The sequence below is a fragment of the Rhea pennata genome, chromosome 1, assembly GCF_028389875.1.
Source record: "Rhea pennata isolate bPtePen1 chromosome 1, bPtePen1.pri, whole genome shotgun sequence".
NCBI lineage: Eukaryota > Metazoa > Chordata > Aves > Rheiformes > Rheidae > Rhea > Rhea pennata.
In genome coordinates this window covers 37,590,603-37,605,589 of record NC_084663.1, presented here as the reverse complement: position 1 = coordinate 37,605,589, position 14,987 = coordinate 37,590,603, and the positions used below count along the sequence as shown (strand labels likewise).

The 14,987-nt window shown below is 38.7% G+C and overlaps 1 protein-coding gene across 1 annotated transcript in view; it reads right to left on the bottom strand.

Annotated features, from left to right (window-relative positions):
- Positions 1-14,987, bottom strand: part of MSRB3 (methionine sulfoxide reductase B3) — a 94,614-nt gene that overhangs the window by 36,445 nt on the left and 43,182 nt on the right. The window contains 1 exon segment of the mRNA XM_062584243.1: positions 6,428-6,456. Within this exon segment, the coding sequence (XP_062440227.1) occupies positions 6,428-6,456 (29 nt within the window).

Genomic DNA, 14,987 nt, shown 5'->3' with positions numbered 1-14,987 from the left:
ACAATTTTCTTCAACTGTTCTCTAACACATGTACTGAATCATGTAGTCTAGCAAATTAGTACATTGTAGAGGCCACATTAAGGGAACGGTAGCAGTAAACACAAAAGGAGAGAGAAGAAAAATTGAGAAAATTTATGGAGATAGAAGGGTGGTAGCACTGTGCAGTGCTGAAGACATGAGGATATAGACATTCCGATGGAAAAAATGATAAGCAGAAAGGAGAAGCAAACTGCAGAGTCACTAGTTGCCCCTGTGATTCCAAAGAAGGCAGGCAAAGGAAATTCCAGAAACCGTTGGGGCTCCTTGCCTTGCTTTGTATTTGACTGCTGGGGCGGCAGGGATCTAACAAAAGCTAGTCCCTCGGGGCAGCCTTTAGCTGCATGGATAGCTGTTATAGCTTAATTCTTGACCTTAATAAGAATGTTTCCCAAAGTACTTGCCCAAAGAATGATATCGAATCATATAGTCATGCTGCATATTCTACTTAATTTGTATACAAGTACAGTTCAGCCAAGAGAGGAGACAGAAGAACTAGTTTTGGAGCTGTATCTCTTTTTTGGGAAGTGCGAAGCTGCCTCAGCAAATGATGAAGAAGACAGCTGAAGACCCTGGGATACACTCCTCTCTTCTGTCAGGGCACAGATGTGTTTCTACAGCACGGTGCTTCCATGATTGTCACTTTCTACACCCTACAGTCTTTGACTTCCTCTGTGCTACCATCTGAATGACACATACACAAAACAGACTCCACTGGAGTCCAAGGGTATTATCCGGGGATTTATCTTCTCCTTTTAATAGAAAGCCAAACTCAAATTTCTTCCCCTTCACAATCTCACTGCCAGCATTATCACTTACATATCATGCGGCATGCCTCCACAGTAACATGCGTGATATATCAAATATTACAGGAGGTTCCCCAAGAAAACTCCAGCCTTCCTTGTAAGCAACAGGAAACTCACCACTATCATTCATGCTGAGACAACTGTTTGAATTTTCTGTACTTATTTTACTATTCCAGAATGTGTTTAACAATGTTCAGTGACAGTTTTTGAGATTGACAAGTTCTGAATGTTAAAAATAGCATTACAATTATCATAACTGATTTTTCCTTTAATTAAAAAGTCCTTTTTTAACTGATATATCGATATAGTTCTTACATCCTGAACTCACTTTCATCAGCCTGGTATTGCTCCATACCAACAGCAGACTGGAGCTTCTCAAAATCTGCTAACCAAGTATGTAGACTACACACATTTTAGATATAGTAGAATACTACTAATTAGAACAAAAGTGTTTAAACTTTGCTTTTCATGGTCTACTTTGTTCCATAACAAATTTCCCCAAAATCCTTTTAAAAGTATACATCTTTCTTACTTTTTTTTTTGCTTCCAAGTATTTTTTTTTATTATTATTAATTTTCAGTACTTGTGAAATTCATCATATTATGACAGGAAAGCAAAATTGTTTCATTTCATAAGATCTTCTAGCAGCATGAAACTAACCCCACGGTCTTTGAGAAAGAAATTCTGCCAGCTATAGATGTACAAAGAATCAGCAGAGAAAAAAATTTCTCAGACAGAACTGTTAGTCATGATGTGAAGAATGTGTGTCCCCTACAGATGTTATAGCTATTTATATGATAAATCCCAATCATCAATATAGGAATTTTACAGCCTTCTTTTAAGTTAAAGTTCAAGTTCAAATTAATCTTTTTTTGACAGAGTTTGCCTAATATTTCAGTGTTGAGCAACATTTCCAGGTTTTTCATTTACAGTGAGCCTACTGGGCACTTTTAAAGCTATATTCCAGACTTCGTACTTGCTTCAGAAGGACTTTTAAAATTCTTCAGTATTTCTCACGTACTTCTAGGAATGGCATGTGCAGTAACTATTGAGAAATGCTTAATAGGGACATGTCTAGACTTGCAAGTTACTTGGAATTAACATCAGGGATGAACTTCGAGCACAGGACGGATTCTAGAATAGTTCCCAATAGGAACACAACCATCCTAGAGTAAAATTATCCCATTCCGAGGTTCAACAGTTAGCTTGAACTGCTTTGAGTAGCACGAGCTAAACTAGAACACGGTATGCTTGTTCTAACATGACAGTGTTTACCCTGTAATTAAAAGACAACTGTGTGCACAGTTGTAAGTGAGTATCTTCCCATTGTGAACGGAAAAATACAGAAAAAGAGAGGGAGGAAAGCAGCTAGCAAAACAGTCCTATGGTCATATTTCATGTATCTATATGCTGGTGCTGCTGCTATATATAAATATACATATATATAGTGTGTATATGTATACCTATACATATGTATACACATTCGCATAGAAATGTCCATAAAATTCAAAATAACAAAGATAAAAAGAAGGCTAACTGTTCCCTAGCTTTTGGCAATCAAAACAATTTAAATCCTATAGATTTCCAGGCTAAACTTCATAAAGTTATATATATGCAGTTCATAACGCTTATCTGCAAAAGAGAGATTCAATAAAAACTTTTATTTACAGATATATTTCAAGCAAAAGACATAGTTTACTGCATGGATACTAGTTTCCTTGGTCAGAATGAGTGTCCATGCACTCATAAATGACTCTTTTCCCCTTCAAAGTACTGAAGAATGAACAGCTTTCAGGACAAACACATCCAGTGAATGCAGCTGGTATCTTACCTTCAGGGAGAGGAGTCCTTGGAGGTTGACCTCTCCCTCAGGAACACAGACAAAGGCTTCCTCTTCTTCAGTGTATCACACCTCAATAAAATCAGTATCACCGCAAGAAAATCCTGTTTCTCTAGCCCATTTCATGAACCTAAAACTATAGTAATTATTTTTTCCCTTCCTTGACCACAGTAAGTGGCTTTTAACTGCAGTGACAACACAGATTGCTTGCCACAGTTTTCTCCGGTGTTGAGCCATAGATCCTCCTGCTCTAGCTCTCCCTTTTAATTGAGGGTGTTTACCATCCACATAAAGATGGTAGAACTACAGAAGCACAGAAGTCTAGAAGTACATTTGCTCCACCGACTGCAGCATAGAGAAGAATCACTTCAGCTAGTTGTGCCTAAGCAGTCTTGCTGTGGTAATGAGAATATTTCAGCACACTTCATCTCCTTTCTTCCTCTACAAAGCAGAGAGGATTCAGAGAATGAACACGGAAAGTGAAATGCAAGGAATGCCATCTGTTTGCAGGTTTGCAGGACCACTCAGAAACTATGGTCCTGGGAATTCAAAAGGAGATGTGGGCCATGAAAATACTTTCAGGTATCTCTAAGAAACTCAAGGTTGCATAAATACAGTCATTGGTTTCAAATGGCAACAGTCTTTATAAAACCAATACCATATTTGCCTATGTCAAAGGCCTGCATTATGCAGAACATGATGCTATATAGGGTACTGCATCTGTTCAAGGCAGAAGAAGATCCTTTATGAGGATGCCTCTTATCACCAATCCATCTACTGCCCACCTATGCTCTCCCATTCACTCAGGTGTAGTAGGAGGGCAGCTAGGCCTTGTCACTTGGTTTAGGTTAAAACAGGAAAGGAGATGGCAAAATTTTTGGTGGAGAAACAAAGGAAGTGATTTGGTACTTGGGTTCTCAATTCAATTGTGGGAAAACTTAAGTTAGGTGATATATGTTAACTTCATCTCAGTGTCGCATCTCACTGCTCTCACCTGAAATCTACTGGACGCAAACTTGAAGTGCTCACACCATTAGTCTATCAAGAAGAGCTTCTTAGTGAGATAACTAAGCCACACAGGGAAGGCTCACATAGAGGGAAGGCACAAAGACAATGTTTTTTTCAGTCTTGGGGTCTCTGGCCATGAACTGCAGTTCGAAGTTATGAACTTTTTGTGATTTCCTTTTTTTAAAATGCTTTTTTGACTATATATCTTATCTCCTTTTGCTACTACCTTTTAGCAACTATCTTTGAATGTGAGACATAAAGACAACAGAGAGCTGATAATAAATCACTAAACCTCAATAATTCTTTGTTCCAAATATAACATTCTGGAGGCAAAGAACAAAGCCAGACCAGGGACAGAACCTGGTCACACAGAGCCACACACACTGGTGATTCATGATGACCAGGAGAAGGGAACACTTTGCAGAAGTGGCCAGAGTCCCACAACAGGAAAGCCTGAAACTATTCAAATCAAGAACTTTTTCAGGGATTTAGGGGGAAGGGATCAAAAACAGAAGATGAAAGTAAGGCTCTGCAAAGAAAGGAAGAATAAATCTACTAAATTCCTCAGCCTCAGACATTCCCACACTGTATCACTGAAGGTATACAAAGCACTTTGAAGTGGAAAGCACAAGGCTGAATACTCCTGTTGACATTCATGATGCCTGATGTTGACACTCAGGAAAACAAAGTTAGTTAATCATCTGCTGCAGAGAATTCTGATGCAAATCCAGAGAATATTTAGGAGTAGCAAAAAACAGAGGAGATGGAGAAGATCCTGCCTCTTTTACTGCTCATTTAGATTCATATATTCTTTTGTATGGCCTACCATAAATGGTCTTTACTTTCAGATCTCATTACAACCTCTATGAGCTCTGTGCTCTTGGGGAGGCAAAACCGTATCAACAAATGTTAATAAGGCCACAGCTCCAGCCTTGTAAGAATAATACTTAAGGAGTACCTTTAGAGAAGGCAGGGAGAGTAACTGTAATCCTGCAGTCTTCGGGCCTTCCAACACCTCTTTGTGAGACAGTCTGCACCAAGAACATGGGCAAACCCACGGAAAGAAGTATGTGGAGCACTCATAGATGGAAAAAAATGAAAAAAAGCACATATTCCATCTAAAGAATCCAATCACAGAATTCTGCTGACATCTACCAAGCAGAGGTTTGCCTTAGCTGTGACAGTGCAGAAGACCTTTGTGAAAAAGTTTTATAGATACTGTTCGCTTCCTAGGAAATATCATACCCCTGTCTTCACCTCAGGAGACTGGGAGGCAGAATAAGGCACATAGCTAGAGTGCTGCTAAAAAAAAAGAAAAAAATCAGAAAACAAGAGTCCCTGACTGTAGCTTAATCTGCAGAGCAAACGGAAGTTCTGCAGAGAACATTTTTACCTCAACAGAAAAGTGAGCTGTTTGACATATGCTCTATACCATAGTCCTGATGACTTTATTAAGAAAAATGTGTGAAGCTATCGTTCCCTTGTCAAACTGTATTGTCAAGATCTAAGAAGCAGCCTTAGCATGCAGTTCATTCAAGCAATATTTAAAATGAATAATCTCAAACTCACAGATTAAAATCACAACAGAAGCAAGATGACTCAAGTATACAGGAAAAAAACAGGAATTGGTCCTATAAATGTTTCCTGCTGTATATTTCACTCCTAGATAGCTCCAAAGATAAAATCTAATGTGGAAAGAAAAGTAAGACTACTACCTCAGAATGCAAACCCAAATCATACTGTAACTGGGATAAAAGAAAATTTACTATTTCATAAATGCTCTGATTAATAGATATTGTAAAATTCGTATCATTATAAGCAAGTGCAATCACTGCATTAAGTAAATCATATAAAGATAACATTGGCATAAGGAAAAGATTGCCATAATAATACCAGGTTTTCTGTTTAAAATAGTCTTTTCATCCTAACACAAAATTTAGTTTGAATGACCTCTTCAGGCAATGGACATGACAGCTGGTTTCAGGATGACAGGCTATTCTTAAGTGTACTGTTGTTTAAGGAACACCCAAGAACAGTTAACTGAGCAAGTAACAGTCTGGTATTAGGACTTCTGTTTTTCCCCAACTGTTTCCCTGTTTGCTGTCTTGTGTTTTTTGTCTTGTTAGATATACATTAACTTGTTAGACTGACCTTCACTTCACTCCCAATCTCTACAACACATTAAAATTCTTTAAAAAGACAACTTGAGAGAGATTGCTTTTTGGTAAACCTTCTAGAGAGAGCTCTACAGACTGGTCTGGCATGCATTGTGTACACGCATCTGTCACAAAAATTTGGTGACAAATCATCTGCTTCCTGACAGATAGGCTGCACTGACTTCAAATTCCCATGAAAAGTCTTTGTCTACCACAAAGAAAAATATTCTTCTTTAAAGCAGTGATCATTTTCATACTTCACCGCAGTCCTCCATTTGTTTTCGTTTGCATTATCATTTATTTGTACTATAATTTTTTTGATCAATTAAAGCCTGTCACAAGATACATCTTCCTGATCATCTTTGGGGAAAAAGTTAAGAAGACAGGAACTAATGAAGGAACAAAAGCAAAAGTTTTAGCAATAATAATGCTGTTTTTAGATGGTGAGAAATTAAGGTCCTGTTTAGACTGACCTACCCCAGTCTGTTTAAAAATAAATTGAACTTGAACTGATAAACTAACTCTTCTGAGATTAACCTGAGTAGTATACATTCAGCAAAACACTGAAAATCTAAACATACCTGAATTGGAGTCAAACTTTGTTTCTGACCTGGAAAGGAAAATAAAAAGATTGTAAGTCGTAAGAACTGCTTTATGCTATGAAAGCCATTTGACAGGCTGACCTCCCTCCCAACAAACATTGTATTAAACAAGATAGTTTCCCTATATATGTTAACATTTGATATATTCAAGGATATTTGATCCCTAGCAACAAGTAATATCTTTGATATTTTGATTTTCTTACAAAATACATCAACAGAAAAGACTTTTAAAAGACAAATCACAAAATGAATAAAGAAAATACAATATACATATGAAAACAGGATTAAGTTACATGCTGTGAATCATAAGTTGTTCACATGAAGTAAATACCGTTTTCATTTTCATTTTTAAAAAGTCATTAGTAGAGTTTTATTCGTGAATGTTTCCAATCTATTTTTGAAGCAGATACCATTTCATTAATGTCATTAGTATTGTATCCAGTGATCTGTACTTAGCTGAACAACATCCTATAAGGGTTTTGTTTGGGTCTCTCTTTAATTTACTCACTCTGTACATATGAATAACTGGTCTGATTTTCTTAAAAGTGGAAAGGGATGGGGGGAGGTGGAAAAGAGGGAGAGAGGAAGGGAGCCAGACCTAAATTTTAACTTGTTTTAAAGTCTTTGCAAAAAGACAATGATGTGTGCATTATGCACCATTAGCTTTGGTCGTGCACTGCAGATTTTTCCCTCTCTAACAAGTAGTGTTTTCTTCTCAGGGCTTAGCACTTAGCAAATGAACCTTATAACCTGTATATTTAATAAAGGAGAAAAAAAATTAGCCCTTGTGGGAACATCATGTTTCAGATACAGGTTAATAATACTTGTAAATGTAGAAGCCTTTGAAGATCTCAATTCAACTGTGGGAAAACTTAAGTTGGGTAATTACTCTCAAGATGCTGCTGATGTGCTGTCAAGCAGAATTAACCCTATGACTAGGCCTATCTACACAATCTTATAGCAGCTGCTATAAGACAGCATTGTCTATATCTAGCTCTCAAACCAATTAGTGGGCATGTTCCAGTCAGATTTATATTGCACCCTAACAATCAGTCGTACACATGTTCGTGGCTGTCACAGCAGGACACAAGGTCTGACCAGTGGGAGTTTTGTTAAAGGATGTTACATTGGCAGGAAAACGCATTTCCCCAGAAATTCTAAGTAGGAAGTAAAATGTCAGATCCTTTTATGCTGTATCAGGGAGTGGATATATCTTTGGAATTTATAGCCCTTCCTTTGGCAAAAAAAATACCTGAAACTCAAGGACTAAGCATAGATTTGTTTTTTTCTTTTATTTTATAAGTTTGTACATGCAGGTGTATTTTACATGGATTCTATATATTTGCATATCTGGCATCCTAGTCCTATAGCAAGGATCAACAATACAGTAAACAAACACCAAATCAAGCACAGTCAAGAAAAATGAATAAGGTCCACATTATTGGAGTAAACAGTTAAAACCATCAAAAAGGAAACAACTCCCTTCTCTCCTCCTGTTTACTCATTCTGCACCTACTCCATTTCTCACTATCTTTTATGTTTTAAATAAATGTGATAAATAATGTGGTAAAAAGATGGAATGGTAAAAAATTCTACCTCTCCTGGGTTATCTGTCTAATTGGTATTTATAAATAAATACCAAAAGGACTGAACAAAGAAAGTATGTTGCTGACCTGCCTTCAAAATTAACACTGCCAATAATCTCCCTGGTCACCAGTCCATGTTGCTGTTTGGCAATGTATTTTAGTTCATGTTTATGTGTAGCAGGAAAAGGGGTCCCCCCCCCCCAAAGGTGCCTGCCAGTAACTTTGGGGATTCCACGGAGCTCAAGTCAAAGATACTGTGCCATGTAAAGCTGCTTACTCACTATGTTATTTACAATATTTTCCTCACTGCCTAGACTGTTCGCTCTTGCTCATCACCATATCATCAATGCCTCAGCTACCTGTATTTGTTTCAGTAGCGCTGGCCTCAAAACAGCAAATAAAGCTGGTGTCATTGGCTGAGACAGAATTATCTGCTAAGTCTTTAGGAGTAAATTCAATGGGGCTAGGATATGAGCAGCACAATCAAATTTTTCTTGTCTAAATTCTCAATATTTGGTATTAGAGAGTCAAAGAAAGACCCCAGTTCTCAGTCTGCATGGGTGAAAAACTAGACCAAAAAACACATACCTGAATATTCTTTCTACCATGCTGGCTACATTTCACATGTCCTGCTCACCCCTCTGACAGCCCTCTGGCCTTTCACAAAAACCTTCACAAGATCTTGATGCAGAGCAGACATATTGACATTTCAATCTTTTTCAGGCAAGAAGAGTTTCCATCCCAGCTCTATTTAAACACCACCTACCACACAGTTGAAATTCCAGTTTTATAAAACACACTCTGAAATAGGACCTTTTAAGTATTCCTCCTTGTTTTTTAACTGAACCGTAATTGCGCAATAAAACATTACCAGGTGAATTACCTGTCCATTTATCTCTATTCTTATATTAATTTTTTTGGCAACAGACACATTACTCTTCAGCCTGATTAGCCTTTACTACTGAGTGACTTCTGTTATGGGCTTTATTTTTCTTTTATTGAAACACATTTCATGGCGTGTCCCTGCATAGGCACCATCCTGACCCAGGACGTCACGTGCCATGCAAGGTTGGGCTACAGCCCTTTGATTCACCTTGCCATGGACGCAAGCACTCCAACACAGACCATCGGCAACTGGCCCAAGGTGAAGATGACAGAGTAGGTGGGGAGGAGGGGTCACAAGGGTAACCAGGCAGTGTAATGAGTACCAAAGCTCTAAACAGTCATAAATTACCGAACAACAAATCAGGAAACTGATACAGGGTGATAAATGAATAGAACTTTGTCTGGCAACAGCAGAATAGCCATGAAGGAAAACACAACATGGGAGGTAGCAGTGGGAGCCATCTGAGAGGAGGGTCACCCTTGTTGTGGTCGCCATGTCACCTTGGGAAAACAATGCAAAATTTAGGGCACAATACAGTACAGAAATTGCTAAGACATAAGAAAGGCACGGGAAAAAGCGAGGAAGATAATAAAGACTCCTTGGCATTACCAATAAGCAACTAATAGATGAGAGAGAAGTACTCCATAAGAATGCAGTGTGTTTAAACATCATCAAGGAGAGTATGCAGACAGAAATCCTTATAGTTCGAAATCAGGAGTAAAATCTTGACCTACTTGAAGCAATGGCAAAGCTTCCAGTGATTTCAATGGAATCAGCATTTTCCTCTAGATCTTCTCGTATTTACATCTTTTTATTTATAGTACACTAGACAAAGCTATCAGAAACTAATTGCAAACAGGTGTTAAAAATACACAACTAATAAAAAAGCCAACAAAAAAAGGAGAATAAAACTAAATACCAAAAGGAAGTACCAAAGGTACTGTTACAAACAAAAACACTCCTTCTGCCTCTTTTATATTTTTAAAGCTACTTCAACTAAAAGGAAAAACACCTCTCTACATTGTTATCACTGTATGTACTCTGATATTTGACTTCAGCATCCAGCCAGACAAGATGCACCTTACAGAGCCAGGCACTGACTTTACAAACTGTCTTTTTCCACTTATCAAGAGAAAAAAAACAAAGAATAGCTCTGTGCATGTTTCTTTGCTTTTGCCCTGTGGGAGTATTCTGGAAGTCAGAGAATCATTCAGAAATATCTTTGGAAAGGCGGTTATATGAATAAAGAGAACAAGATGACATTTATAAAGTGCTTTCCATTTCCAACTCTGATATGACTCAAATACATTCAACACACGTGGGAATACAGATGCCAAGCAGCTCAACTACCAACACACAATACACATGGAAGCAGTGGGCCTCTAGAAAGATTGAGCTAAGAACAAGGTGCTGAAATACTTTTAAACACCCCAGAGAGAATTAAGTCAAACACAAACAATAAAATATGTGATGGTCACTTTATCTGTACTGTAAAGAGGTAGCAGATTTGGACCTGCATCTTTCAAAAGATCTTTCAAAAGGCGTTGTAAACCTGATGTGCAGAATGCCAAGTGATGAGAAAGAAAGCGAAACAGATAATGTTAATCACTGTATGTTCTTGTACCGTGAATTCTCTAATACTGCCTTCCCAGCCGTGACTGAACTACAATCGTGAACTACTTCAGTGCCATGTACCATAGAATGACCAGACACACCACAGTTAAAGCTAATACGGATCTGTTGTTTGTCAGTGCAGTAGGCTTTTGGTCAAGAGAGGGAGAACTGGACTTGCTACAGAATCTCTGCCCCTACATTACAACTTTGGCTTTTTCTTTCACCCTTCTTGATGCAGTTTTTATCCAATTCAAGTTTTGTTGAAGCAAAATGAACATTCAGACAGATTCTGAAGGTACCACACCTCTCAGAAAGCACTTGATAAAATCTCTGGTTCTGACCTTTATAACAATTCCTTCCTTTGCAATACTAAGAGAGTCACCAACTCTTTTTGGCTTTCTTCCACCTTTGCATTAGCAGTTTATAGCAGGTTGTTCCTTTGCAAGGTCTGGCTTCAGGGATGCCAAACAGAGCATTGGTAGGGGCAAACACTGAAAATACTACTCCCCTCTGAAAAGGACTTTGATTGAATATGATCTGCTGCAATTGTAAAGATGATAACTACAACTTTGACACACCTTCGTTTTCAAAGAAACTTTATTTCATAGTGGCATGGGCAGTCTGCTGAAGAAACCGGGACCCTTGCAGGTTACCGATGCAATCCAAGCCAATCAGTGTCCCAACCCAGGTGACTAAACAGGATAAAATCATTCCTCTCTCTTTCCAGCTTGTTCCCAACAGTAGAGACAATTCTGAGTATGAGCACTTTTGGCTACAGTGTTGTTAGTAAGCTAAACAAGCCCAGGATACAACTAGCAAAGCAGGGTATCTTGCTGCTCTGTGGCCCGTGGAGAGACTCTGTGGTGTCTGATAAGGTGAAACTTCTCACAGGTATTTCCCAAAGTTGGACATTCATAATATTTCTCTCTCTTTCATCTTTGTGTGGATTCTCTGGTATAATACAATAATATATATATTATTTATAATAATATTATCTGGCATAATCTAATGTTATTGATCTCTTGTTCATGTCTCCCCTCAGAGATGGCATGACTGAGATCTCTCCTGATTTCATGGAATTTATAAGAACTTACTATCTTTGAGGTTTAAAATCCAGTCCCCTGTCAAATTTAGCTGAAATTGGCCAGTAGATTCAATAATAAGGTTTTCTTATTCCAAAAGTATTGATACACAGCATGATTCCATAAGCCTTACTTCTTTAGGAAGCCTGGTTAAAAATTAATTTTTAATCTCCTTTTCCTAAACTACAAAGCCAAATTAACAAAAAGTATTTTTATATCTTGTTAGTCAGTGAGTAGACTAAGGTGAGTTCCAGATAGAGTTCATTTTAATGTGACAGTTATAAAAATATAAAATTAGAAACCTACAGTTTCTGTAGTCATATTCCATACCAGTTCACTGTACTTGATTTTTATGTTAAGTGCACACATATACACAGTAAAGCATAACATGGAATAAGACCAACTTTTTTCCATACACACAATTAATACAAAGGAATGCCAATTTATAGTAGGGGAAACCAAATAATAAACTTAAAAGTTTACAAATTACATAATGAAATTTTACAGTGAAAATATCAATGAAATTCTTAAAAAAAAAATCAGTTGAAGTCACCTATACATATCCTTATGATTATGCAAATTTTTGCATTTATTTCCTCATATTCCTAAGTACTTTCCAAAGGGATTTGCAGTACTGTAGATTCAACAGTGCTTAGTAGTAAGTAAATCAAAACGATTTCACAGGCTTGTCTTAATGAGGCCTTGTTATATTTAAAATATTCAAAATATTTAAAATGTTATGTTTCAAGTGTTCCCCTTCTTCTATTTTGATCCCTAAAACTCATTTTCTACCTACCTCCTAGGAAATCTTTTACCTTCTGGAAATCACACTCATTGAAATGTCCTCTGCTTAGCAAACTGTGAGATCCCCGGTATTACCGTTCTGCTTCTGACTGCTGAGAACAGTTGTAGCTAGGAAAGACAAGCAAAAGGAAACCTAGGGTTTATGGTTGTACTGACTTGCAGCTGGCAGCCTCATCCTACTTGCTCCTTGCACGGTCAGTATTAGGCTGCAGCACTTCAGAGGATGCCTTACCACTTACTACATTTGGGGGCAGCAACGAGCTCAGTACAACAGCGCTGATCTACTGGAAAACCAAGACCAGCTGGCTTGTGGATCAAGGAAAAGATGAGATGAAATGCTTTTTGTTTTTTTAAACTAGCTCTCCCTATCCTAATCCTAATACAGAAATCTTGCAGAGTTCAGTGCTTATATGAGGGGAGTAAAATGAACATTCAGAATCAGCCAAGAAGCTGCCAGTTAAAGGATATTAAAAATTACCCATGAGCTGATTAGAAGTGCAGAATCATCTATTTGTTATAATGACTGCAACTCCTCTGCACCACACTGGCCAAACACAGAGTGAACGGAGTCTTTCCTCATGAGCTCTGCAGCTGCAGCCAGTGAACGTCGTCCCCCGAGCCTGGGCTGCAGCAGCTGCAACCCTCAGATCTGCCCGGCCTCTGAAGTAAAGGGCACAAAGGTGCAAATCATTCCCTGGGGAACTCTTGAGGACCTAGAGGACAAACTGCTGTTCCAAACAGCCACAGAAATTTGTAGTTGCCAGCTGAAGCTCCAGGAATGGCACACTGCCACAGCCGCAGGGCTGACTCTCGCAGTCATGGGCTTGCCCGAAGCGGGTTCATCCGCTGGCACAAAAAAGTGAGCACATGGCAGCGCACTATCTGTGCTCCCGTGCACTAGCAGCTTCCCTCGGAAAATGCAGACGGTGCACTTCTCACCAGCCTCTTGCATAAAGCCACTCCCGCCCACCAGATAATTCAACACTGCCTCTGCTTCGTTAGGCACTCAGGTGTCTGAGGGGACCTGCGTTTAAAATCACACATAGCTTTCCCTTAACTCTGCTTTCCCATGGGCATTGGAACTACTATCTAGAATTGGAAAAAAATGAAAGACTTTTTGGAATCATAACAAAGATCTCGGACTTGATTTCAACTTCTCCTTTTCTTGTTCTAGGCTGTCCACATTCCCTCTTTCAATGAGAGGCCTGTGAGGGTAGGTACAGTTCTTGCAGGTAAAAGCAGTATTGATTTAAATTTATTTGTAATTGAGTTTTCACAAGTTGCCCAACGCCTCTTTCAGGAGTTTACAGAGAATTCAGATTCCTTCTCGTATTCCTCCAGAAGGCTACGCTCTACCAAACCAGGATTGCTTTTCAGGGCATAACAGGGATACTGTAAAATTAATCTTGCTAAGCAAGGCTGGGACGTTACCGGCTCTGGTTTGTTCACTGACAAATATTAGCTGCTATACTTTTTGCATTAGAAATTCAATTCTGTGTGGACTCCAGACTGCAATTCTCTGGCCAGTATGCATTATCTGATCACACCATACTTGCTCACTACATTAGTGAGACAGTTCAAAACACTGGTGAAACAAGATGCAGTCAGAATAGGTCTGCTTTTGCTAAGGGGGAGCAGCTTCCAGTAGGGGCCAAGCACTGCCACCTTCACCTGGCTTAGTGCAAGATCTCATGGTTGTCATGATCACAGGACTGCTTGAAATAATCCAGCACATACAACTGATCACAGCTCGGGTTCAGCATTCAGAGAGGTTTAGATGTAGAGTATGCCAATTGCCTATATGCAGAGAGCAACTTATTACAGCGGCAAAATACTGATATTGAGGGTGGACCATATTGATAGTCTAGCCTCAGGGACAGATCGGACCTGCAGGCTGTAGATGGCTCAGAGGAAGATGAGAGCACTCTGCTATCTTCAGTTCTGTTGAAACGACCAGGACTGCACAACAATTTGTCATCCACCAGTGACAGAGCAGGCCTCAAACAAACGCTTACTTCAACTATAAACTGATGATGCAAGCTCTTCTGATTTTTAACTCTTGTTAGCCTTTTCTCAGGGAGAGCCACAAAAAACTGTAGAAGCTCATGCAAGTTTTAAGGTCCTCAAGCTTCTTTGAGCTATGCAAGACCTATTACAAATTGGGATTTGGAGTGAGAACTGTTTGGTAACACTGTCTGCTGACCAAGTCCTACACTGGCAAGAGCTAACTTACTCCAAACTGATTTTATTAAACAGAACCAGCTATTTTTGACATATGGAACTACAAATTTTGTTAGGAGACTAACAGTCAGTCACAGTAGATAAAGTTGCTCAAGTAGTTCTATTTGATCTTACTGCTGACACTATGTGACAGTTATTTCTTAGGGGCTCTCTCAGCTAGATGGCAAGTGCTGATTTGTCATTTGGCCTGATCAAAAGATACAAAGACAAATAAGGAGGCTGGTGAGTACTGCATGCTAACAGTACTTGCTATTTACTCAATACTAAAATTTCTATTATTCTAATCTGACTGAGAAGAGGAACATACAATGTCTTTCTGAGAGCAG